Source organism: Delphinapterus leucas, chromosome 13 (assembly GCF_059928025.1).
Source record: "Delphinapterus leucas isolate spDelLeu-1000000601 "Yukka" chromosome 13, BTC_Dleu_Yukka2, whole genome shotgun sequence".
NCBI classification, from domain to species: Eukaryota; Metazoa; Chordata; class Mammalia; order Artiodactyla; family Monodontidae; genus Delphinapterus; species Delphinapterus leucas.
In genome coordinates this window covers 9862079-9886461 of record NC_143141.1, presented here as the reverse complement: position 1 = coordinate 9886461, position 24383 = coordinate 9862079, and the positions used below count along the sequence as shown (strand labels likewise).

Sequence of the window (24383 nt, the reverse complement as noted above, 5' to 3'; positions counted from 1 at the left end):
CTCTTTGTTGTGGTGCGCGGGCTTCTCATTGTGGTGGCTTCTCTTGTTGTGGAGCACTGGCTCTAGGCACGCGGGCTTCAGTAGTTGTGGCACATGGGCTCAGTGGTTGTGGCACATGGGCTCTAGAGCGCAGGCTCAGTAGTTATGGCTCACAGGCTTAGCTGCTCCGTGGCATGTGGGATCTTCCCGGACCAGGGATCAAACCCACGTCCCCTGCATTGGCAGGCGGATTCTGACCCACTGCCGCACCAGGGAAGTCCCCATGAGTCATCATTTTTAACCATTCCTCATAATCCCCACCTTCTTGGGTGACTTTATAGATTCTTAAAGTAGGGAGAGATTTTAGAAGGGGCCCAGTCCATCCCCCACCCTTGCTCCCTCCCACCTTTTCTAGCTGTGATGAAGCTCATGGCTGGAATCCTTAGTTTCTCTGTGGATGCTCAGGGCCTTGGATGTCCTCGCTCACGTTCAGCTTCCTTCAGGCTCAGAAGACAGCGGGGAGGTGCAGTCAGGGGGGCCAGGCCCCCCTTCATCCTTGAAAGAGGGCTTCCAATGTCTGAAGATGTCCAAACACACTCTGGACCCTCACCCATTCCCTGAAGACACAGTCTCCGGCGCTGGGGCGATTTGGGTGCAGGCCTCATTGTCACTAGCCCTCTGGAAGTGCAGCAGGCAGATGTGAACTCACTCGGAAGTGGCGGGATGACTGCACAGCCAGTGGCATCTGAGAACAGCTGGTCAGGGCCCCAGCAAGGCAGACTGCAGGGGGCGCACTGCTGAAAATGGTCTGTGCCAGTTAGCAGTTCAAGGGCTCCCGGACAGGAGGGGAATCAAGACAAGGAACTGGGAAAGGGGAGGAGACTTCCCAAGGATGGATGAACAGATGGTTCCACCATAAATTCAAATATGGAGGGTTTGGTACTTTGGAAGACCCGGATGCCCAACGACTCCCATCTCTCCACTTCCCGTGTCCTTCCTTAACCTGGGTGACCTCCTCGTAGCTTACTAATCAGACACTCAGCTGGAAAGCTTTCTTTCCCCGCTCCCCCGACCCTCGGCTTCCATGGCAAGGGGAAAAGGAGAGGGGAGTGGAGAACTGAGGACCCCAGGCCACACCCCAGGAGCTGCTGTGAGCAGAGAAGAGGCTCCAGCTGAGAGGATTTGGGGCTCACTCAGGCCTCACCCCTAACAGCTCTGTTTTATACGTGGATTTTTTGTTTTTATAACTGAGGGCAGAGCAGAGGTAAGACTCAGAAGCTTGGGTTCCAATCCTGATTCTACCCCTTACCGTGCGATCTCAAGCAAGTCCCTCTCTGGGCCTCAGTCCCGCTCGGTAAATAGGGACAGTCAGGCCTTGCCAGAGTGGGTAGGGGCTCTGCATGTTACATGAGAACTTCAGGAACTCAGCCTCTCCGTGCCACAGTGTTCCTGTCTGAAAATAGGAATAATCATAGCTCCTGGCTTCTGGGGCTGTAGGCGGGGTGGGTCTCTCAGGTGATCCACGTAGACCATTCAGGACACGCTGAGGACAACAGAGGCCTCCCCAGAGTGGCAGCTGTTATGATTTACTCTTTGAGGAGATAGATGTCCTGCTGTTTAAAGGTTAGGTGCTAGGGAATTCCCTGGCGGTCCAGTGGTTAGGACTCCGTGCTCTCAGTGCTGAGGGCCCAGGTTCAATCCCTGGTCGGGGAACTAAGATCCCACAAGCTGCGGGGCATGGCCAAAAAAAAATTAAATTAAATTAAATTAAAATAAATAAATAAAGGTTAACTGCTAAATGTGAGGAAGACATTCGAGGCCTACAACCTCCCCATGAGGCTTGGTAAACATGCCTCCAGACTGAAGGGCCGTGTGAGGACTGCAATCATGCAGCCCAAAGTAGGGTGGACTCTGGTCCACTAGGACCCGATTTATTTTATAAAATTTATAAAATAAATTTTATACATTTATTTATTTATTTGTTTTTATTTTTGACTGTGTTGGGTCTTCGTTGAGGTGCGTGGACTTCTCATTTTCATGGCTTCCCTTGTTGCAGAGCACCGGCTGTAGGCACACAGGCTTCAGTAGTTGTGGCACGCAGGCTCAGTAGTTGTGGCTCGCGGGCTTAGTTGCTCTGCGGCATATGGGATCTTCCCAGACCAGGGCTCGAACCCATGTCCCCTGCATTGGCAGGTGGATTCTTAACCACTGCACCACCAGGGAAGCCAGGTCCACTAGGGAACTTATGTAATGAGGGACCATTTTAAGAATAAGAATACAAAATGGTCATGGGACACAGTCCAAGGCCTTTCCCAGGCCCTTGCAAAGGGCCGATGCAGTGGGGGGCCCACAGCCAAAGGTCCATAAGCTCCCATGGTCAGTCCCACTGGGCTCACTGGTAACCGAGCCAGGCCTTGACCCAGACTCAGGACTTTCCACCTGCTCCCAGTTTCAGCAAGGCCCAGGCCATCCGAGCAGGCACCCACTGCCCCCCTCGCTTGCCCCTTGCAGCTGCCCTGCCTCTCCAGCTACATCAAGTTCAGAGTCTTGGACTGGTGAGCAACTGGGTGGAGACTGGAAAACACGCCAGGGAGGAAGAAATCAGAGCTGGGCCAGGGGCTCAGCCTGCAGGGTGTGTTTCTCTCCAGCCCCGGGAACAAGTGCCATGATGAGATCGGGACGGTCAGCCTGTCCCTCAACCAGATCTCTTCCACTGGAGCAGAAATAGAAGGCAAGCAAGCCCCCGGCCCCGCCTCCTGCACCCCTCCCACCCGGACCTGGGGACCCTTCTCACCCTCTCCCCTTGCAGGCATGTACTCTGGCTTCCTCCCCTGCTTTGGCCCCAGCTTCCTGACTCTCCGTGGGGGTAAAAAGGCCCCTTTCAGGATCAAGGAGGAAGACGCTGTAAGCTTCTCATGTCAGCTCTAGGGAACAGAGGAGGTAAAACCAACCATGTGTAAGGCACCGGGGCCTGGGAACTGCCTGGGGAGGGCCAGGCCCTGGTTTCTGTCCGCCACACTCCAGTAGAGGACTTGAAGTCTGTACATAAATGGCCATATAAATACGGGGCATGTGCTGTGGCACAAGAAAGGAACAGATGGAGTGCTCTGGGCAGTCACTGAGGAAGGGACGTTGAGATGAGACCTCAGGTAAGAGTTTCGGCAGGTGGAACGTCATAGGCAACAAAAGAAACAGCACAGGTAAACGTGGAAAAGCCCTGGGTTATTCAAGACTGGTGGTAAATGCCAGAAAGCCAATTGGCAAAAGAAGGGAATGGGGGTGGGAAGGAATCTGAGTGAGGAAGAGCTGCAGAAACCAGGACCTCAATGCCATTAGGAGACTCTCCCACGCTCACTCCATCTCTCATCTCTCCTGCTTTTTCCTGGGCCTCATTCATTCCTACTGCAGTCTTGCCTCCCTGCTGGGAAGAGGACCATAGAAGCCTCTACTAGGGAAGGCCAGGGAAGCATTCTAATTGGCCTTCCTAGGTCATGTGTGCTCCCCTTTGACCAATCACTGTTGCTGAGGAGGCGGGGCCTGTCCTGATTGGCCAGGCTGGGATAATTCAATAGGTACCACGGTCCCCTCCAAGCATGAAGGGTTTACCAGGAACGGGGCCCTTCAGGTGGGCCAGCAGGTAGAACTGCATGAAGGGGAAGAGTGGACCTAAGGGTATAGAAGATGGCTCAGGGCCCAGAGGTTTCCAGGCATGGCCGTGACTGGAGTTTCTGGAATTCCTCCCTGGGACTGTGGTCAGCCCTAGGTAGGAAGTTACAGGACAACCCTGTCCTTCCTACAGAGGTTTCAAGGGAGACTTTCCTGGTTGTTGTTGTTTTTTTTCTCTCATCCCTTTTCTCGCCGTTTTCCTTCCTGTCACACTAGACTATTCCCAACATTGTTAAGGATGGTTTAGCTTATCGAGGCCGAGTCTTCCTGGAGTTAATCACCCACGTCAAGTCCCGTCAAGATGCTATGATGAAGGATCTCTCCCGAGATGTCATCAGCGTAGAGGTAACCACAGGAACCAGGTAACCCAGGAAGAAGGAGCTCCTCTGCCTGCCCCTGGGCTGCTGTGGGTCCCGTTTCTGACATTGCAAGAGGCCCTGGCCATCAGTGGAATGAGCTTTTTGGATGTATGAGGATGTTTGGTCGATCCACCTGAGTCTTTGCTAAGCCCCTATGGGGGCTTCCTGCCGTGCCAATCCCAGGAGGTTAGGGGACCCAGTAAAGACAAGGCTTCAGTTTAAGAAATGTGTAATCCAGTTAAGGAGAAATGATGTTCTAAGGAGCCTGGATTTCTTCCTGAAGGCCAAGGACGGTCACTGAGGCAGGAAGGGGCAGGAGGAACAGAGTCAGGAATAGACTGGAAGGGAGTAAATTGGGCCACCCACTTAGGAGGAATGGGGACACAGTTACAGGGGAGGAGAACTGGAGAGGAGGGAGCAGGTGCCAGAGACCCTCTGGAAACAACGATCAGAGCCACTGACCGACAGGACACTAAGAAGTGAGGCTGACTCCCATTTTCTGCCTGAGGTGACGAGGTGGGAAGGTGGGGGGCGTACATCAACATGGGCTCCCCAAAGGAGGAACAGGTCTGGGGGAGACGATGAGTCCCACCTTTGACGTGTGCTTGTGAGACACCCACGAAGACCAGTCCTCAAGGCTGCTAGACAGCCAGATGTGTCATCAACATACATCCAAGGATCTATCCAAGTTTCTGGAGGAATTGCCCTGGGGAGTAGGTGGAGTGAAAGGAGAAGGGAGCTGAGGCTGGAGCCCATCAGGAAGCACAGCCTATGAGACTGGAGGAGGAGGGGGGTGACTCTGCAGAGAGATGGAGGGGGAGTCTGCAAAGTGGAGAACTGAGGCAGCCTCCGGAGGGGAGAGTTGCAGAAAGGAGCGAGCAGCGATCTGAATGTGGAGGAGAGAAGGGCTGAGGACCCAAAAGCGTGTGCTGGTTATTAGGAAGACACCAGTAGCCTTGGGTCAGGAGAGAAGCCAGGCTGCCGTGGGCGGGAGGGAGAAGTTACAGACGTGCATAGAGGCAAGTGCATAGAAACTTGGCTGCAAAGTTGAAGGAGATGAGATCAGGTTACAGCTAGATAGTGGCTCAGACGGGAGAAAGAGGGTTATTTTTTAAGAGGGGGAGACTTGAGCTAGTGAGCAGACTGGGAGAATGCATAAGTAGGGCAGAGGTAGACAGTGGAAATGAGAGAGGGGCTCACATGATGGATAGAGGACCTGAGCAGACGGACTCGCAGTGGGAGGACGGGGTTTGACAAAAGCCAAGAGCAGATGTGTGTGTGTATGCATCCTCCACCACGCACCCCTGCCCACACTCGGTCTCATCCGATGGGGGGGCATTTAGGCAAAATGGAGAGGGGTGGGGGTGGCCCAACTCAGAGTCTAGCCTGACCAGGGAGAAGACCCTCCTGCCTGATTTCAGGAAGAGGAGAAACCAGGGCCGGCTGGGTGGAGGGGGCCAGGTGACGGAAGTCCTGGGAGGAACTTCCCTTGATCAGCCAGGTGAGTGGGAGTCAAGGCAGGATTTTGAGAGGGGGCAGGGGTTCAGTGATGGTCTAGGTCACCCTGAATAGAAGCAAAGGTAGCTTTTGAAAGAAACTGGGCACCTCATGCTTGCCTCCCTGCCTGTCTCTATAGCCTTGTTCATCCCTTGGCTTACGCACTGGGCATGTGGTGGGTTATTGTTTTAGAAGCACCAGAACCGCCAAAAGTATGGACTGTGCGTCATCTTCCTTTCCTGTACCATGATGCCCAACTTTAAGGACCTGATACAATTCGAGGTCAGCATTGGTCACTATGGAAACAAGACGGACCTGAGTTACAAGCCTCTCGTCTCCACCACACAGTACAGCCAAGTGATATATGATGGTAAGAGTCAGATCCAACAAAAGAGTAGAGAGCAGCCAGTGCATGCCGGGCTCTGTGTTGGCCCTTTTAATGGTATTAGCTCACGGTACATTCACAGGCATTGTTAACCCACATTTAGACGTGAGGAAAGTGAGCTTCAGGGAGGTGAAGTTACCTGCCAAACATTGCACAGCTAGCTAGTAGGTGGTGAACCCATGACAAGAACTGAAACTAGGTTTTGACTTCAAGTCCTTCTCTACACTACATTCCACACCACAGCTTCCCAACCTCATCTTCTTTCCTGCTACTCTGAACCACCCCCATCCAGCCATGTGGCTACCATCCACTACTCACCTGCCCACCTTCCATCCGTCCTTGAATCCACTTATCCACACATTCATCCATTCAACTACCACCCATCCACTAACCCAATCATGCAACCAACCACCCATCCACCCATCCATCCTTTCATCCAATGTATACTCATTGGACACTTCTATGGGGCACTATAAGTTTCTCGAAGTGCAGTCCCTAGGCCAGCCCCATCAACGTCACCTGGGAACTGATAGAAATGCATATTCTTGGCTTCACCCCACACCTACAGAAGCAGAAAACAGAACAGCAATCTGCGTTTCAACAAGCCCTCCAGGTGACTGGGATGCGTGCTAAAGTTTGAGAATCACTGCTCTAGAGGAACACTATCTCACTTTCATCTTTGTCAGCTTCACCCTCTCATCACCCATGGAGGGCTTTCCATGCATCCCCCTTGTCTGCCTGGGTTTTTTTGTTTGTTTTTTTTTTTGTGGTACGCGGGCCTCTCACTGTTGTGGCCTCTCCCGTTGCGGAGCACAGGCTCCGGACGCGCAGGCCCAGCGGCCATGGCTCACGGGCCCAGCCGCTCCGCGGCATGTGGGATCCTCCCGGACCGGGGCACAAACCCGTGTCCCCTGCATCGGCAGGCGGACTCTCAACCACTGCGCCACCAGGGAAGCCCAAGGGGAGATATTCTTGTTCCCTTCCCTTCTCTTCTCCTCTCCTCCCCTCCTCTCACCTCTTTTCCCCTCCTCCTCCTTCTTCCCCTTCCTCTTCCTCTCTCTCTCTGATTCAGGAGACGTCTCTGGAAGTAGCTACATCCCTTCAGAGATCCCAGCTTAACTCCCATCTCTCCATGGTTCCAGACTTGGCCAGGCAGCCGCTCCTCTGCAGTTTCACTACTGGTTGGGCATCATTTTCTGATTGCTTCCAGTACCCCGTGCAGCAAACTCAGTGATGCAGCCATGACTCTGCTTTTGTCTCTGGTCATACCAGTGTGTCCCTTCCCTCCAGCCCTGGAAGTAGTAGCTTCTTCCTCTAGTTACTAATGTCTCAGTAACTTCAGTTTCCCCTTTTTGATCTCTTGGCCCTTTCATAAACATGTTTTCTCTATCAAATCCCCTCTGTTTCAAATATCTGGTATGATGTTTTCTTTTCCTGGCTGCACCCTGACTGATTATCCTCCATAAATGTTGTACCATTGTACACTCCTGCAATGTGAGAGCCTTATCAAAATCTGGCATAGGAGCTTCCCTGGTGGCGCAGTGGTTTGGAGTCCGCCTGCCGATGCAGGGGACGCGGGTTCGTGCCCTGGTCCGGGAAGATCCCACAGGCCGCAGAGCGGCTGGGCCCGTGAGACATGGCCGCTGAGCCTGCGCATCCGGAGCCTGTGCTCCGCAACGGGAGAGGCCACGACAGTGAGAGGCCCGCGTACAGCAAAAAAAAAAAAAAAAAAAAATCTGGCATAAACTTTTGGATTTTTATCAGTCCGATAAGTGAAAAACGGTATTTTGGTGTAGTTGTCATTTGTATTTCTCGCATTATAAATGAGGTTAGACATATTTTCATATGTTTAAAAGTCATTTGTATTTCCCTTGGTGTTAGTTGACTGTTTATATAATTTTCTCTTTTATTCTATTGGGATGTTAGCCATTTTCTTATTGATTTCTAGGATCCCTTCAAATATTAGGGAAATTAGGCCTTTGCGATATGAGCTCTAAATATATATCTTCTATTTGTCTCACAGCTTTGCTTATGGTGTTCTGGGTTTTTTTTTCCCCCATGAAAACTTTTTTTTTTAACGTATGCAAACTATTTGTTTTATGGCTTCTGGCTTCTGAGTCATAATTAGATCTTTTCCACTCCAAATTTATTAAGGAATTCTCCAATGTTTCTTTCTAGAAGTTTGTGGTTTCTTAAAGTTTCATAACTAATACATTTTCTCTTTCTGATTTTTTTTTTCCCTATAGATTTCTTCATTTCTTTGTCCAGCTGCCCAAAGGCTCTTTCTTTATCTTGAAAGTCCAATAACTTCAGTAGGTTGTGGCCGCATGTTCATCCTCTGCGGTTGGTTTTCCCTGGCATATGGTGGATCTTTCAATATGTAGATTCAAGTCTTCTTTTCTTTTGTTAGTAATTTATTTAGTGGTGTAATTTACATACCATAAAATCCACTTGTTTTGTACCATTCAATAAATGTTCGTAAATTCACAGAGTTGGACAGCCATCACTGTGCCCCACCTTACACCCTATCTCCCCAAGAAAGCCCTCATGTTTGTTTGGAGTCATTCTCGCATTCCCATCCCAGGGCCCACGCAACTACCAATCTCCTTCTGTCTCTGTGTATTTACTTTTTCTGGACTTTTCATATTAAACGCATCGCACAATATGTGGCCTTTTGCATCTGGCCTTCACTTGGCATAATGTTGTAGAGGCTTATCCATGGCGTAGCATACATCAGTCCTTCGTTCGTTTTTGTTTTTTTTTCCAAAATCTCTTCCCTCTCTCTCTCTCCCTCTCGCTGTTTTGCTTTTTTTTTTTTTTTTTTTTAATTTATTTATTTTTGGCTGTGTTGGGTCTTCGTTTCTGTGCGAGGGCTTTCTCTAGTTGCGGCAAGTGGGGGCCACTCTTCATCGCGGTGCGCGGGCCTCTCACTATTGCGGCCTCTCTTGTTGCGGAGCACAGGTTCCGGACACGCAGGCTCAGTAGTTGTGGCTCATGGGCCTAGTTGCTCCGCGGCACGTGGGATCCTCCCAGACCAGGGCTCGAACCCGTGTCCCCTGCATTGGCAGGCAGATTCTCAACCACTGCGCCACCAGGGAAGCCCCTTCATTCGTTTTTATTGCCTAATAGTATTCCATCATACACACGTATCATTCATCATTTGTTAATCCACTCATTAGTTCATGGTCACTGTGTTACCTCTACTTCTTGTCTATTATGAAGGAAGCTGCTATGAATGTTTATGTACAAGCCTCTGTGTGGACATATAGTTAGAAGTGGAATAGCTTTTTAAGACACTGCCAAACTTTTCTAAGGTGCCTGCACCATTTTACATTCCCTCAGCAATGCGTGATGCTGCAGTTTCTTCACATCCTCAACAATGTTCGTTATTTCCTCTTTTTATGTATTTATTACTGTGGACATGTATCTCATTGTGGCTGTAATTTGCATTTCCCTAATATCTAATGATACTGAGCATCTTTTCATGTGCTCTCAGCCACTCATGCATCTTCTTTGTTTATACGTCTATTCAAATCTTCTGCTCATTTTTTAGTTGGATCGTTCGCCTTATTATTGAGTTGTAGGAGTCCTTTATATATTCTAAATACAAGTCCTTTATCAGATATATGATTTGCAAATAGTCTGTGGCTTGTCTTTTCCTTTTCTTAATGGTGTCTTTTGCGGTACGCGGGCCTCTCACTGTTGTGGCTTCTCCCGTTGCGGAGCACAGGCTCCGGATGCGCAGGCTCAGCGGCCATGGCTCACGGGCCCAGCCGCTCCGCGGCATGTGGGATCCTCCCAAACCGGGGCACGAACCCGTGTCCCCTGCATTGGCAGGTGGACTCTCAACCACTGCGCCACCAGGGAAGCCCTTAATGGTGTCTTTTGAAGTGCAAACATTTTCAACTGGCTGAAGTTCAATTTTTTTTTTCTTTTATCGTGTCATACCTAAGAACTCTTTGCCCAACCCAGGATCATGAAGATTTTCTCCAATTTTTTCTTCTAAAATGTTTTAGTTTTAATTCTTACATTTAGCTCTATGCTTCATTTTGAATTAATTGTCATATGGGTATCCAACTTTTCAAGCACCATTTGTTAAAAGGACTATCCTTTTCCCATGTGAGTTTTTTTAAATTATATTTTTAAATATTCTGTTCCATTGTTCAGGTTTTCTACTTTGGGGTCTCCATTTATGACCTAAATAATTCTCCTTGGTTTTCTTCTATATCTGTCATTTTCTCCCTGATCCTTTTTGGATCTTTATTTCCATCTTATTTTGGTCGCTTTTCTTATTTCTGTGCCTCTCACTGGATTGTCTGCAGAGTCTAATGTCCCTTGGGCTTCCTTTCATGTGGTCTTCCTTCCTGTGATGTTTTTGGTGGTTTTCTATTCGTTTTCTGAGTTTTGCCGGCTCACATGTCCTTGTCCGAGTCCTGGGTTCGTTCTGAGGGTGGATTTTTGCCGGCACTTTCTGCACTCGGCTCCCATCAAGCCGTGACTCTCGCTGCCTGTCTTGCTGTTCCTTCCCCGCAGGTGACTTCTGCCACCCTTCAATACTTGCATCTCCTAGGGCACTCACAGTTGCTTTTGGCAGCCCTTATGTGTATTTTGAGGCTGCAGATTATATCTGCCTCCTTGTTTTGCTGAAAATGGAGTTATTTTCCTTCTCCTTGTTGCTTTGGTATGCTCTCCAAGAGTAGAAGAAGAAAATTGCTGTCTCGTATCGGCACGCTCATATCTGAGAGCCCCAGTCATGGATCCCTGCTTATTTATCATTCCAGTGATTCACTCAGTGCCAGGGTCTGAAACTGGTGTCTTTTCAACAATTCTGGATAATTATAAAATACTTTCTCTTTGAAAATTACCTCTTCCCCTTTTCTTTCCTAGCTCTGTCTCGAATTCACTCTATCCTCTGTGGAACTTTTCATTCTGTTCTGCACATTTTAAAATCCTTTGGGACTTCTCTGGTGGCGCAGTGGTTAAGAATCCGCCTGCTAACTCAGGAGACACAGGTTTGAGCCCTGGTCCAGGAAGATCCCACATGCCGCAGAGCAACTTAGCCCGTGCGCCACAACTACTGAGCCTGCGCTCTAGAGCCCGTGAGCCACAACTACTGAGCCCTAGTGCCACAACTACTGAAGCCCATGCACCTAGAGCCTGTGCTCTGCAATAAGAGAAGCCACCACACTGAGAAGCCCACGCACCACAACGAAGAGTAGCCCCTGCTCACCACAGCTAGAGAAAGCCTGTGTGCAGCAATGAAGACCCAACGCAGGAAAGAAAGAAAGAAAGGAAGGAAGGAAAGAAGGAAGGAAGGAAGGAAGAAAGAAAGAAAGAAAGCTATTAAATCTGGCCCATTTAATATGGACCATTAAAAAAAAATCTTTCTTCCACGTTTTTCATCTCTCTGGACTGCATTCTGCATAATTTCTTCTAGATTTTTCAGGAGAGGCCTTAGGTAATCAACCATTCTATTAAAAACTTCTGGCAGATCCCTATCCCTCTCCCTCACTTCATCCTTCTCCATAGCATTTTCCACCATTTGACACACTGTATTTTATGTATGTTGCCTTTTTTCTCCCACTATTTTCTTAAATTCTTGAGTAAACTTTTGATTCAAGTATAACACATCTATGCAAGAGTACACAAACCAAAGCGTCCAGCTCAATGAATTATCGCAAGGCAAACATACCCACATAACAACATTCAGACCACGAAACAAAGTCCCAACATCCCAGAGGGCCCCTGAGCCCCTGAGCCCCCCTCTGCCAAGGGCTGCTATCCCTCTCCTAACTGCCAGTTGGTTTTGTCTGGTTTTTGACTTTATATAAAAGAAATCATACAGCATGTATTGTTTTGTGCCTGGCTTCTTTTGCTCAGCATTTTATTTGTGGAATGCATTCACAAACCTAGATGCTGTTGGGTGCAGTTGTGGCTCGTTTATTCTCATTGCTGTATAGTATTCCATTGTGCAAATACCGTAACTTATTTATGCCTTCTACTGCTGAAGGAGATTTTGGTGGTTGCTAATTTTGGACCGTTATGAGTAGTGCTACTGTGAACATTTTTCTTTTGATAATGCTGTTCTATACCTTTCTGTTGGTTGTATACGTAGGAGCAGAATTGCCGGGGTAGAGGGTATGTATATTGCTTCTTAGCTGCTCGTTTTCTTGGAGCTTTATCTGTGGGAATCCTTTGGGACTTGACCCAAATTTCATGCTCCAGTGAGGATTTGTCTTTGCCTCCTCTAGTTACCTGGGGCACTGCCAACCAGAGACTGCGTCAAGTTTTCTCTGGACCGTGCAGGTGGCATGAGTGAAGAATGCAACCTGCATGAGGCCCCACTTGTGGTTACGAATTTTCAGGAAAATTCCTGCCCCTCTACCCGGAGCCACGCTGGAGATGGGCGAGTTTCCTTACTGTCTTCTTCCGTGTGGTGGATTCTTTCTCACTGATTGAGGGTTTAGGGTTTGCAGTGCCAGCTCTGCATAGCAGACTCGTTTGCTCGGGCTGCCATCAGAATGTACTGCAAACTGGGCGGCTTATAACAACACGAATGAGTTCTCTCACAGTTCTGGAGGCTAGAAGTCTGAAATCAAGGTGTTGGTGGGTTGATTCCTTCTGATGGACCCAGGGGAGAATCTCTTCCATGCCTCTCTCCCAGCTCCTACGTGTTGCCTGCCATCTTCGGTGCTCCTTGGCTTGTAGATGTATCACTGCATCTCTGCCTGCATCTCCACATGGCGTTTTGCCTCTGTCTCTGTGTCTCTACAGGCCTGTCATCTCTCTGTCCCTCTCCTCTGCTTATAAGGACACCAGTCCTTATGGGTTAAGGGTCCAACCTACTCCAGTACGATCTCGTCTTACCTAATTACAGCTGCAATGACCCTATTTCCAAATAAGGTCACATGCAAAGGTAGCAGGGATTGGGACTTCAACATAGTTTTACAGGGGATGCAATTCCACCCATGTCACATGGGGTGTCCTGTTAGACTGCCCACCCCAGGCAGTGCTCAGCTGTCTCTCCTGGGCCCTGGCAGTCATCAAAAAGAACCGGTTCTCCAAGATTTGCCAGAAACTCAGAGGACAAAAGTCCGCTTTGCTTCCGCTTGCCTCACAGACTTTCTGCTTTTACTTTATTTTTGGTTTCTGTGGATTTCTTGCTTTTATGTCAACCCAGCAATACATCTCATAAAAAGAATCCCTTGGGAATTCCCTGGTGGTCCAGTGGTTAGGACTCCGCGCTTTCACTCTCATGGGACCGGGTTCGATCCCTGGTCAGGGAACTAAAATCCCGCAAGCCACACAGTGCGGCCAAAAAAAAAAAAGAGATTCCTTTATGCTTCACCTAGCTTTTCCCCCCTCTTCTTTTCTTAAATAAATTTATTTATTATTTTATTTTTTGGCTGCGATGGGTCTTCGTTGAGGTGCGCGGGCTTCTCATTGCGGTGGCTTCTCTTGTTTCGGAGCACGGGCTCTAGAGCACAGGCTCAGTAGTTGTGGTGCACGGGCTTAGCTTCTCCGCGGCATGTGGGATCTTCCCGGGCCAGGGCTTGAACCCATGTCCCCTGCATTGGCAAGCGGATTCTTAACCACTGCACCACCAGGGAAGTCCCCCGCTCTTTTCAATAAGGATCATGGCCAGGAGACCCAGCCTGCCAAGCCCATCACTGGCTGTGTCCATGCTTACTCCTCTACCCCACTCCTCTGCACGGCAGACCCTTCATGTCAGATGTCTGCCCACGCCAACCAAACACTGGGGCTCCCGAACACAGGACCCACTCCTCATGTGCCTACCCACCACCCAGAAGGAAGACCCTACCTCAGGGCAGGCCCCTGGCCTTGGCATCTTGCCTGAGTTAGGGGCACGGGCTCTGGAACTGAATGCCTGCTTTATACCACCTGGTTGTGCCACCACAGGGAAACTGCTTCCCATCACTAGCCTGGGTTTTCCCACCTATAAACTGGGGACTCCGTAAGGCTGTGTGACACTGAGCACAGTGAATGCTCCGGCCAGCCGGCTGTGCTCATCAAAGCGCATCCATCCTGGACTGGCCTGCAGCCCACCTTCCAGTAGGAGGAGTCCAGTAAGGATGCTTAGCAGATCCTAGAGGAAGGAAGTAGCCCAAGAAAGGTCCTCTGAGGGAACACAGTGAGGGAACACTGTCCCTCAGACCTCCAGCCCCCACCCCCTGCTCGTGTCTCTGTGTCTCAGGGAACATCTACCATTATGTGCCCTGGTACAACACCAAGCCCGTCGTGGCCGTGACCTCCTACTGGGAGGACGTCAGCTTCCGCATGAACTGCCTCAACCTCCTCCAGTTCACTCGGGACCGCCTGGTGAGTGGTGTGGGGATGGGGGATGGGGTGGTGGTACAGGGAAAGACCCGGGTCATTGATGGGAGACTTGGGAAAATGAATCGCAGTCTTAGAAACCCGGTCACTCAGCTCTCTCATGCACTCCACACCAATTGAGACGGACGTGCCAGACACAGGCACTGAAGACACAACGATGGGTAGACACAGTCTTCACCAGCAGGGAAGTCGGATATGCAAATAGGCGGTACGCAGTGCAGTAGGGCTGCGGTGGAGATGCAGGAGAACCATGGGGGCAGAGAGATTGGGGTGGGGGAGATGAAGAGAGGAGAGTCAGAGGAGGTGTTCAAAAAGGAGATGACATTGGAGTCTTGCTGGGGGTAGTGCTGGGGTGCAGAGAAGGGAACGACGGGCAGAGCCATGGTGATAGGAAGTTCGGGGGTGGTGGGGGCCCGGAGGTGAGGTGGAAATAAGGCCAGGGAAGCTGGGAAGGGTCCGATCACAAAAGGTCTTCGTGACTGTTAAGGAAGGAAGCCGCAGAGCAGTTTTAGGCAGGAGAGCCACCTGGTGCCCCCGCCTCAGATATGACTTTCTCGCACCGATAGAAGGGGAGCCCAGCATCAGGGCCCTGTAACCTCTTCACAGTCCCACCCTGTCCTGGCTCCTTCCCGCCACCCATTGAGAGGGTGGGTGGGAATCCTAGCGTTGCAAGGGCGTGTGACAGCTTCGGACTGACATCCCCAGGTTACCCCTCAAATGTCCCCAAGTCCTGGCTGAAACCATCTTAGGCCAATCAGCCCTGCAGCCTGTCCTGAGGGAGCCCCATGCTCACTTGCCCCTTCTCTCCTGCTGGGCAGAAAGCCAATCTGGACACCCTGAAATCCATGAGGAATCCAAGGGACCCGGCTCTGCTCCCCCAGTGGGAGAAACTGCTGAGGGAGCTGATGGAGGACTGCAGGTAGGGGCGGTGGGCACCTCACCCGGGGCAGGGGCTGAGCCAGATCAGGCTCACACAGGGTCTGGGGGGCAGACAGGACCCTACAGAACAGCCCTCACCGCCACCCTTCCGCACCCCTGCCTCCGCAGGAAATATGAGATCTGCGCAGATCTCTCCCCAAACCACAGAGCTGCCTCTCTCCCATTCAGGGACCGTCAAAATGGCCCTGACCTCCCCATCCATTACTGTTCCCCCCACACCCATGCCTGGGGCTCCTCCCAAACCAGCCTCCCCGTTGTCCAGACAAGCCCTGCACAGTCCCGGCCCGTACCTTTTCCCCTGCCGCTCCTTCTATCCACAAGGCCCTCTTTGGGGTTCTGCCTGTTCTGGAAGAGCCATTGTAAGGCTCCTCCTGGCCCGGCAGCCCACATGGATCCTCCCCCCTCCCACCCGGGTTTGGTTGGCCCCTGTCTCACAGCTCACACCTCTGTCCACGAGGAGGTCCTGAGCACGGGCCTGGCCCACTGCAGGGGCTGGGAGGATGGGAAGGGGAAGGATGAGGACCTAGGGGCCAGGACCGCAGTGAGTGGGCTTCCTAAGGAGGGTGGGCAGGGCTCCCCGGGTCAGGCCAGCAGGCGCGGGGCAGGATCTTGGGTCTAGGAAGAGCACTGAGGCCGGGCGGGATGGTGAGCAAGGGACATGGAGACTCAGCCCCCGCCCTCCCGGTCCTGGCCACAGGTGCCCACTGCCCTGCATGGCTGATCAGCCCAAAGCAACCGACCTGGACAAGAAGAGGTGGCAGCTCCGCAGCCTCCTTCTGCAGGAGCTGGCCCGGAAGGCCAAGGAAGCCCAGCCCAGGGACATGGTGGCCACCGTGGAGGGCTGGCTGTACCGCCTCAATGCCGTGCTCCCCGAGGTGGGTGCTGGATACTCCGGCCGGGAGCGGGCCGTGGAGCCGGCCATGTGGGCCTGACGCTCTCCCGCCCGGCAGCCCCAGACAAACCTCCCGGATGTGATGATCTGGCTGATGTCCCGGGAGCAGCGAGTGGCCTATGCACAGGTGCCCGCCCACACCATCCTGTTCTCCCCGACCGGGGACCGGCACTCCGGCAGGTTCTGTGGGAAGACACAGACCCTCTTCCTGCAGGTGGGGAGGCCAGGGGTCCTCAGGGGAGGAGAGGGCCTAGGACGTCCCAAGGGAGAAGCCCTGACCCACCCCGGGCAGCCCCCATGAGCCTCCCAAGGGCATGCCCACTTCCTCTCTGTCAGGCCCTTTACCAGGTGAAATGGGGTTTAAACAGTTCTCCAGAGGAAGGTGGGGGCCTGGGACCATCAGCATGAGGCCGACACCAAGTCCATGCCACCATAAATATTCCTCAAATTTGTCCCCTCCATCATCCTGATGCTTCACTTGGTCCTGTCCCTGTCCTGTCTCCCCTGGACCACGATTGGCTGCTATCTACATATTTAATACCTATAAGGTTTGGGTGCCAGCCCCTCATATCAGACACAATCCATAAATAAGGCCGAATGACCACAAGTCCCCTGCCCTGAAGACAGCCCTGTGCTTCCAGCCCTCCCCCTGGGAGGCAGGTGGGGGACACTGCCTCCGTCTCGGAGACGTCCCTGGCTCCCCACTGCCCTTTCCGCCATGGTGGAAGGGCCCACCTGAGTCCTTCTCATCCTGCAAGAATCACTGAGACTTGAATCCTGGCTCTACCACTCACTGGCTTGTGTGAGCCGGAGCCAACTCCTGACCGTGTCTGGCTTCAGCCTGCTCCTCTGTGAAATGGGCCTGGCGATAATAATGCCCGCCTTGTGGTGGTGTGTGAGGATCAGAGCCCTTAGCACGTTGCCTGGCGCATAGCAAGCATTGTTGTCAATGGCACCATCAGCACCAGTCCTCCCTGGAGCATTCCCAGGTTCCCCAGCGGCACCTGTACCAGCCTCTGTTATGGCCATCACCCAGCTCAGTGTGAGGCCCCTGCTCCCAGGGCTCAGGGTGAAGGGGCAGGTGTGTGTGCCCCTCCCTCACCCGCACCCCTGCCCCTGGGGGCCTGCACCCCCATGGTTGCTGACCTACCTCCGGCTCAGTACCCAGAGGGTGAAGGAAAGAAGGACACGCTCCCAGCCCAGCTCCGGGTCTGCATGTGGCTCGGCAACGTGACCGACAGCAAGGATCTGCAGCTGCTCTGCCAGGGCGAAGTGGTCGTGTCCGCGGAGACGGTGAGCGGGGCCCCGGGTGGGGCCGGCGGGAGGGTGACCCGGCAACAGCCCAGCTCTGAAGGTGGAGATGAACATCACTGGTAGAATCTGAGAACCGTGAAAGGGGCTCGAGAGAGGCGGCAGAAACTAAAGAGGTCCCCTGTTGACAAGCCATAGGCTGCGGTGACAGGAGGGCAGCTGAATGGTCCCCTGGGGCTGGTCACTCTCACCCAGATGGAGGTTTATAGGGAGTTTCTCCCAATTCGTTCAGGGTGTGTGAGGTGAGCCAGGCTCTGACTGCTTGCAGGGGGTCTCGTCCATCATCAGCGTGACAGCCCGGGACCCCTGCCGACCCCAGCTGGGTCCTGCAGGCCAGCCTGGTGATCCCGGGGAGGGGGAGGCCTGGGACAGTCAGAGGGGCCGGAAATGAGGCGTGTTCCCGTAGAACCGTAAACCCAGGAGGTGTGTGAGCAGCCGGCCAGAGGCCGCTCTGTAATCAGAGGAGGGGAGGACATGGCTCAGGAGAAGGTCCTGAGAACAGAAGAGAAATAAGTTTTGAGTTTTGGGCTTTTTAACTTACTTGGTCAAAACATTTTCATGGTTCCTAAGTTGCATGTTGTGGATAGATTGTAGAACTTGGAGGTGCTGAGACAGAGAGGGATTTAGGATGAGTGCGTGCCCAGAAGGGGAATGTGGAAGAAAGGTCCAGAGGCAGCAAAGACAGGGCAGTGGTGGAGCAGGACCAGGTTCCCCAGGGTCAGCAGTGACACGGGGTGGACAGGTCACACCCCAGGCACCACCAGGCTCTAACACAGGCATCCACCCCACTCCACTCCTCGAGAGCTGAGCCGCCTGGGGTAGAGGTGACCTTTGAGCCTCAGTCTCCTCACCTGTGAAATGGGAGTGTGCAGCTGAAAGGGGTTGTTAGTTCATGTAATGCCCTTGGCATGGGCCCAGCCACAGTGAGCACTTGACGAGTGGCAGCTGCCTGTGCCGATTGACAGCGGGGGCGGTGCCGTCCCACTACAAGCGACAACGCAGCTCCTGCCCCCGGGCAGGTGCCACATGGCCCTCTGCCTGACTACCACATTTCTGGGAGGTGCTTACAGCCCAGAGTGGGTGGCCTAGGGCCGGTGCTGGGTATGCTGGGGGTGGCAGCAGGCACTGATGGACTCCCCTCCCCCAGTATGAGAATCAGGCCAAGTATAAGGACCAGTGGGGACAGCAGTGGCTGCAGCACTGCCCCAGCTTCTCGGACGTCACGGGGCACAAAGCCCTCCCCAAGGAAGATTTCAAGGAGCCCCATGGATGGCACTGGCAGGGGTCATGGACAGTTGAACCTCAGCGGAGGTAAGGCTGGGATGTGGGACCCGGAGCCTGTGTGCCCCTGGACAGGCAGCAGTGGAGCTGACACTTCTTTTTACCCAGGAGGGCCAGTAGGCAGCAGCCCAGAGAGGCGGGCACACAGCCACTGCAGCCTGGTCCCGGGTGCTGGGGTGCATAGGACAGGGGGACCTGCCCGCCACCCTACCCTGCATGCCAGGCCCCGCTGCCCAGCCTTTCCCAGAGTAGGTGGGGCTGCCAGGTACGGCAGCGCTCAGCCAAAAGAGGAGGACCCCAGGGGCCTGTAAGCTCAGGGAGATATGCTGGGAACTCGGGGTCTCACTGCCCCCAGGCTCCTCCTGGACACAGACATCAACAAGAGCCAGGTGCTTGAGGAGGTGTATGAGAACCAGCGCCGGGACACCACGGGGGCCTGGGTGCCTGCCGCCATCCCCAACACAGACGTGGTGAGCAGGGGGCGCGGGGGGGAAAGTGATTCAACCAGGGGGGCGCCTTGGAAGCTAGGGTGTCTGAGTGGAAAGAGCACTGGATCAGGCGTTGCCAACTGAGTCCTGCTCCCTGGTGTGACCTTGGGTGAGCGCTGATGGGGTTTGTATCCCAAGGTGGTGGGGAGAGGTCCCCTAAATGGGACTGGAAGAACGACAGAGTGGGCACTTTTCCTTCCCCCTTTCGAAGGTGGCGCTTTTACCCAGAATTCAAAGTTCAGTAAGGAACTGAACTTTAAATTTTGTTTCTTTTTTTCTGGCTGCACCGCGCGGCACGCGGGATCTTAGTTCCCCGACCAGGGATCGAACCTGGGCCTCCAGCCACGGAAGCGCGGAGCCCTAACCACTGGACCACAGGGGAATTCCCGAATTTTGTTTCATTTTTAACGAACTTAAATTTAAGGAGCCCCAGGAGGCTGGAGGCCACGATGGCTGCAGTAGGCGAGCAACACGCCCCTTGGCCCGCCCTCTCTGTGCACCCACAGAACGGAGAACCCGTGGAGGCCCGGGAGAATGTGAAGTGCCCCCAAGGCTGGCACGCGAAGAAGAACTGGGCTGTGGAGCTGAACCACGCAGTGGACAGTGAAGGTCAGTCCTCTGGGCAGCGGCTAAGGGTGGCAGGGCCTGGAACTGAAAGTAGCCAGGCTGTCAGATGGGGCAGGCCTGCGTTCCTGGGGGTCTCAGTCTCTGGAGAGCAGGGCCTCCACCCTTGCCACAGACGTGGGCCCCAGCTTTGAGACAGGGCAGGTGCTAAGCGCCTTCCGAGCACGTGAACTGGGGTCGCGTCCAGAGCCTGGTTCACCCCAGGTGGCTCCAGGGAAGGGGCGGTGGGCTGGGAGTCGGAAGACCTGGGCTCAAGATGCAGCCTCTGCTACTTCGGGCTGTGTGACCCTGTGTGGGTCCCAGGACGCCTGTGAGCCTCACCTTCCTTCTCTGTAAGATGGGCAGTTGAGCCCAGGCCACCGGGTGACGCAGTGTGACCATACCTTCCTTTGTGGCCGGAGAGACCTGGACGTGAGGGACAGCACTGCCCCCTCGGCCTGCCCTTCCGAGGCTTATCTCTCAGGCCTGTCCGAGCCCCCGAGCCTGTGGGCCCCTGGGCACCCACGGGCTGTGTCCTGGTCCCTCAGGCTGGGAGTACGGAGTGGGCATCCCGCCCTCGGGGCTGCCCCAGGTCTGGAACTCGGTGGAGAAGACCTACTACTCCTGCCGCCGCCGGCGCTGGGCGCGCGTGCGCTACCGGGACCACGGGAGGCTGAGCCACGAGCAGGAGACCCTGTCTTTCCTGCAGCTGGTGAGGGGCCGCCTGGTCAGGGACCTGGCGGGACCATGGATGACACCCACCCTTGGCCAGGTGAGAGGGTGACTCTGCTCTCCCCACAGCACCACCCCAGCCTGGCTGAGGACGAGGAAGGCTGGGAGTACGGTGTCTTCGGCTCCAAGTTCCACCTGAACCCTCAGCCCCAGAGCCAGTTCCGCCGCCGCCGCTGGCACCGCAGGCTGGCCCCCAACAAGGTCAAGGGCATTGCACCCATATTCCTCCTGGAGGGATCCTTGGTAAAGCCCCAGTGGGCTAGGTGTCTCTTCCCTGCAACCCCACCTCCGGAGCCAGGGCCCCCTGGTGCGCCAGGCAGACGGAGATGCCCCATGTGGCCAGATGCACTGACCACTGCAGGTGGGGGGACCTGGGCCCCGGAGCCACATCCTCAGGCTTTGGATGGGGAGAAGGGTGACCTGGGCCTGGGCTGAGGGAGGCAGGAAAGGCACCTATGAGTCTCAGGGAGTCTGTCCTGGGCACAGAGTCTAGATACGAAACAGCAAGCTAAGAAGGAAGCGGACATGGTGTCGTCGACACAGAGACTGGACAGAATCAGGAGCTCCTGGAGGGCTCCCCCAGAGATCACCCAGCCACCCAACCTGCCCTTCATCTACTGCATCTTCAACAGTGAGCATTCAATTGAGAGTCGGCTTGGGTGGCCCCGGAGACACCCAGCACCTGAGGGCAGGGAGCGGGGGCATGGGGTGGGGATCCTGGGGGCGGGTGGCGGACACAGCTCCTCTCTTACCCAGAGCCCCACTACTACCAGCTCTTCTGCTACATCTACCAGGCCCGGAACCTGATGTCCAACCACATCCAGACATTCCAGGGTAGGCGTGGGCACCTCTTCTCCCCCAGCCCCTCCATGTGGCCACCCAGCAGTATAAAGGATGTGGCGAGGAGGGGGTGACACACATGCAGACCCCTGCCCCCAGCAGCTCATGGCCCTGGTTTGGGGAAAAGACAAAAGAACGAGGAATACAAGGCAGGACCGCTCTTGCGGTGTGTCCCCAACACTGTGGAATCAAGACAGGGAGGCTTCATCCCACTGGAGGCCACTTAGCTGAGCCTTGAAGTGGAAGGAGGAGTTTGCTGGCCCTTGACAAGGAAGAGCGGGGATGAGACACAAAGGCGAGAGAGAGGATGACATGCTTGGGAACCACTTGTCCCTTGTGCTGCACAGAAGATGAGGGGTGGGGAGGAGGGGTGGCAATCTCTAGCCCTGTGTGGAGGCCCCATGGGAGGTTTCAGGTGAGTCACGTGCTCCTGCCCTGGGCTGGCAGTGGCCCTGTTTGTTGGGAGCCAGGCTGTTGGACGAGGGTCTGAGCCGGGGCAGTGGATGTCTGCTGGGAGCTGTGTCCACTGGACATCAGCACCCTCGTCAAGAGGGCCGTGTGACGTTCCTTGATGCCAAGGCCACTTGCTGACGCTGTGCAAGGGCAGCCACGTGTAGCCTGGTCCCCAGAACCCTCCAGAGGAGCCACCGGGCCCTCTGCATCTGTGACGGCTAGGCCCCAACCATGATGGTATAAGGGGCCTCTAGCTATAAGCCCATGTGCTCTGTGGCTTACTCTGAGGTGGCCTTCTGGGGAGCTGGAGTGGCTGTGGCTGTCTGGCCTGAGCCTCCCCGGGTACCCGGTCCGGTGGCGGCAGCAGCCAGAAGAGGGGAGAGCCTCACTCGGCAGCTCAAAGGCACGGCTCTCCTTCCACCCACAGCGCCCTTCATTCGGTTGGTCTTCTTGAACCACAGCCAGTGTACCCAAACCCTGAAGAGCTCTGCAGCCCCTACGTGGGCCCAGACGCTCATCTTCCAGCACCTCCTCCTGTACGAGAACCCCCAGGACACCAAAGAGAGCCCACCACTCGTGGTGTTGGAACTGTGGCAGCGGGACCCCCAGGTAAGGTGGGCTGGGCTGGGCAGAGCTCTGAGAAGTTTTTAATGTATTTTTTTGGCCGTGCCACGCGGCATGCCGGATCTTAGTTCCCAGACCAGGGATTGAACCTGTGCCCACTGCAGTGGAAGCGCGGAGTCCTAACCACTGGACCGCCAGGGAATTCCGTGAGGAGCTTTTGTTTTATTTTTTTGCGGTATGTGGGCCTCTCACTGTTGTGGCCTCTCCCGTTGCGGAGCACAGGCTCCGGACGCGCAGGCTCAGCGGCCATGGCTCACGGGCCCAGCCCCTCCGCCGCACGTGGGATCCTCCCGGACTGAGGCACAAACCCGTGTCCCCTGCATCGGCAGGCGGACTCTCAACCACTGCGCCACCAGGGAAGCCCAGGAGCTTTTATTTTAGAGGAGAATATTCGGAAAGTGCTCCAGCGGGACCTGATTCGCAGAGCACATCGCATTGATCCTAGAGTTGTCAGAATCCCAGGAGGAGCCAGACCCCTGCCAGCCTGGCCTCCATGTTTTGTGAACTTCCCCTTCCCTCCAGGGCAATGAGAGCTTGTGGGGACGGAGTATGTGGTCACCGGTGGTCTGGCTGGATGTCCAAAAACGGATCCTGCCCCCCATGAGGTGGCACCCCCTTGTAAAAGGGTTGGAGGAGGAAGAGGGCGAGATCTTGGCATCCTGTGAGCTGATCCTCGAGACTGAGGTGCTGGGAGAGAGGGACCCGCTGGGAGTGTGGTGCCAGTGCCCTCACCCTACCCCACTCCCCTGCCACATGTCCCCACAGCCAGCGGCCCCCAACCGCAGCCCCTCAGCAAAGTCCTGGGGCCCGGGAACCAGAACACTGGGCTGGGAGGTGCCGGCCTGCCCAACCTCTCCCTAACTCCCCTGCCAGCTTCTGCCCATAGGGCTCCAGGGCCGCCGCAGTTGAGCCTCTTAGGGTCCTGCTTGTGTGTGTGGTGGGGGGTGGGGGACAGTAGGCCCAGCCCAACAGGGCCTCAGGTTCCCTGCTCTCCAACCTCATCCCTTCAGAGTCTCAGACAGCAGCTGCCAATCTTAAGTGTTCCCTGGAAGAGTGGGATCTACATCCTCCCCAAGAGCATCCAGCCCACGCTAAGGAAAATGGCTATTGAGGTGATGAAACGTGGAGCAGGGTGGGTGGGCAGGGCACAAGCCACCCCCAGAGCAGTCGAGCACCACGGTGCGCTCTCTGCTGACCCTCTTGGGCCTTCTGCCTACCTGCTCCAAAGCTTGGACCCCGAGAAGATACCATGTGAGAGATGGAGGGAGACAGGAGAGAAATGAAGTTCTGATAGAACATTTAAAAGTATTTTAATGCAAACCTCTGTAGTGGGTCGTAGACAAAGGGCTTTAGCATCCATTACCTACCGGATGTAAGCCTCATGAGGCCCTTGTGCAAAAAGTAGGGACGACCTTCCAGAGACGGAAATTCAGGCTCTGAGAAACAACACATCCACGCACAGTGACACAGGGGCTCAGTGGCAGCGCCAGAGTTTAGGCCTGGCCCTGCCTGACTCCAAATGCCAGGATGTTTCTCACCTCTTCTGAAAGTAGTATGGAGGCGCCCAGGTCAGAACCTATGTGCCTTGCGGCAAAGAGCGGAAGATGGTCAGGTCCTCCCGGCACTGGAGCCAAGATCAGACCACCTGGCTGGTTTCCACTCTGGCCCTGAGGCGGCCCAATGAGTAGGGCGTGGACAGCTCCTGGGGCACCCAGTGTTTGTCCGTTGAGAGTGAGATCCCAGGGTGCTGGCTCGCTGACTGGCCGTGGAGTTCTGTGGGATCCAAGTCAGCCACGAGCTGGACGGCACCGAGGTGCCCAAGAACCCCGGGGCACTCCAGCTGCTGCGGGCCTGGGAGGCAGCCGGCAGCGGGAAGTCACCCCTGAGAGAGATGATTAGAGGCCAGATGGGCAGCAGGGGAGGAAGGGCAATACCTAATGGGCACCTCCCTCGTGGAGGAACGACGGCAGCGTCCAGGC

At 54.4% G+C, this 24383-nt stretch overlaps 1 protein-coding gene across 1 annotated transcript in view; it reads left to right on the top strand.

The window, feature by feature from the left end:
• FER1L5 (fer-1 like family member 5) overlaps positions 1-24383 on the top strand; it is a 52427-nt gene that overhangs the window by 19125 nt on the left and 8919 nt on the right. The window contains 21 exon segments of the mRNA XM_089922732.1: positions 2491-2534; positions 2628-2723; positions 2725-2774; positions 2777-2883; positions 3862-3990; positions 5694-5871; positions 14102-14226; positions 15060-15160; positions 15878-16055; positions 16131-16286; positions 17234-17365; positions 18531-18694; positions 19020-19134; positions 19659-19761; positions 20304-20467; positions 20557-20730; positions 20974-21118; positions 21244-21321; positions 22208-22389; positions 22927-23088; positions 23415-23516. Of these exon segments, the coding sequence (XP_089778858.1) occupies positions 2491-2534; positions 2628-2723; positions 2725-2774; positions 2777-2883; positions 3862-3990; positions 5694-5871; positions 14102-14226; positions 15060-15160; positions 15878-16055; positions 16131-16286; positions 17234-17365; positions 18531-18694; positions 19020-19134; positions 19659-19761; positions 20304-20467; positions 20557-20730; positions 20974-21118; positions 21244-21321; positions 22208-22389; positions 22927-23088; positions 23415-23516 (2685 nt within the window).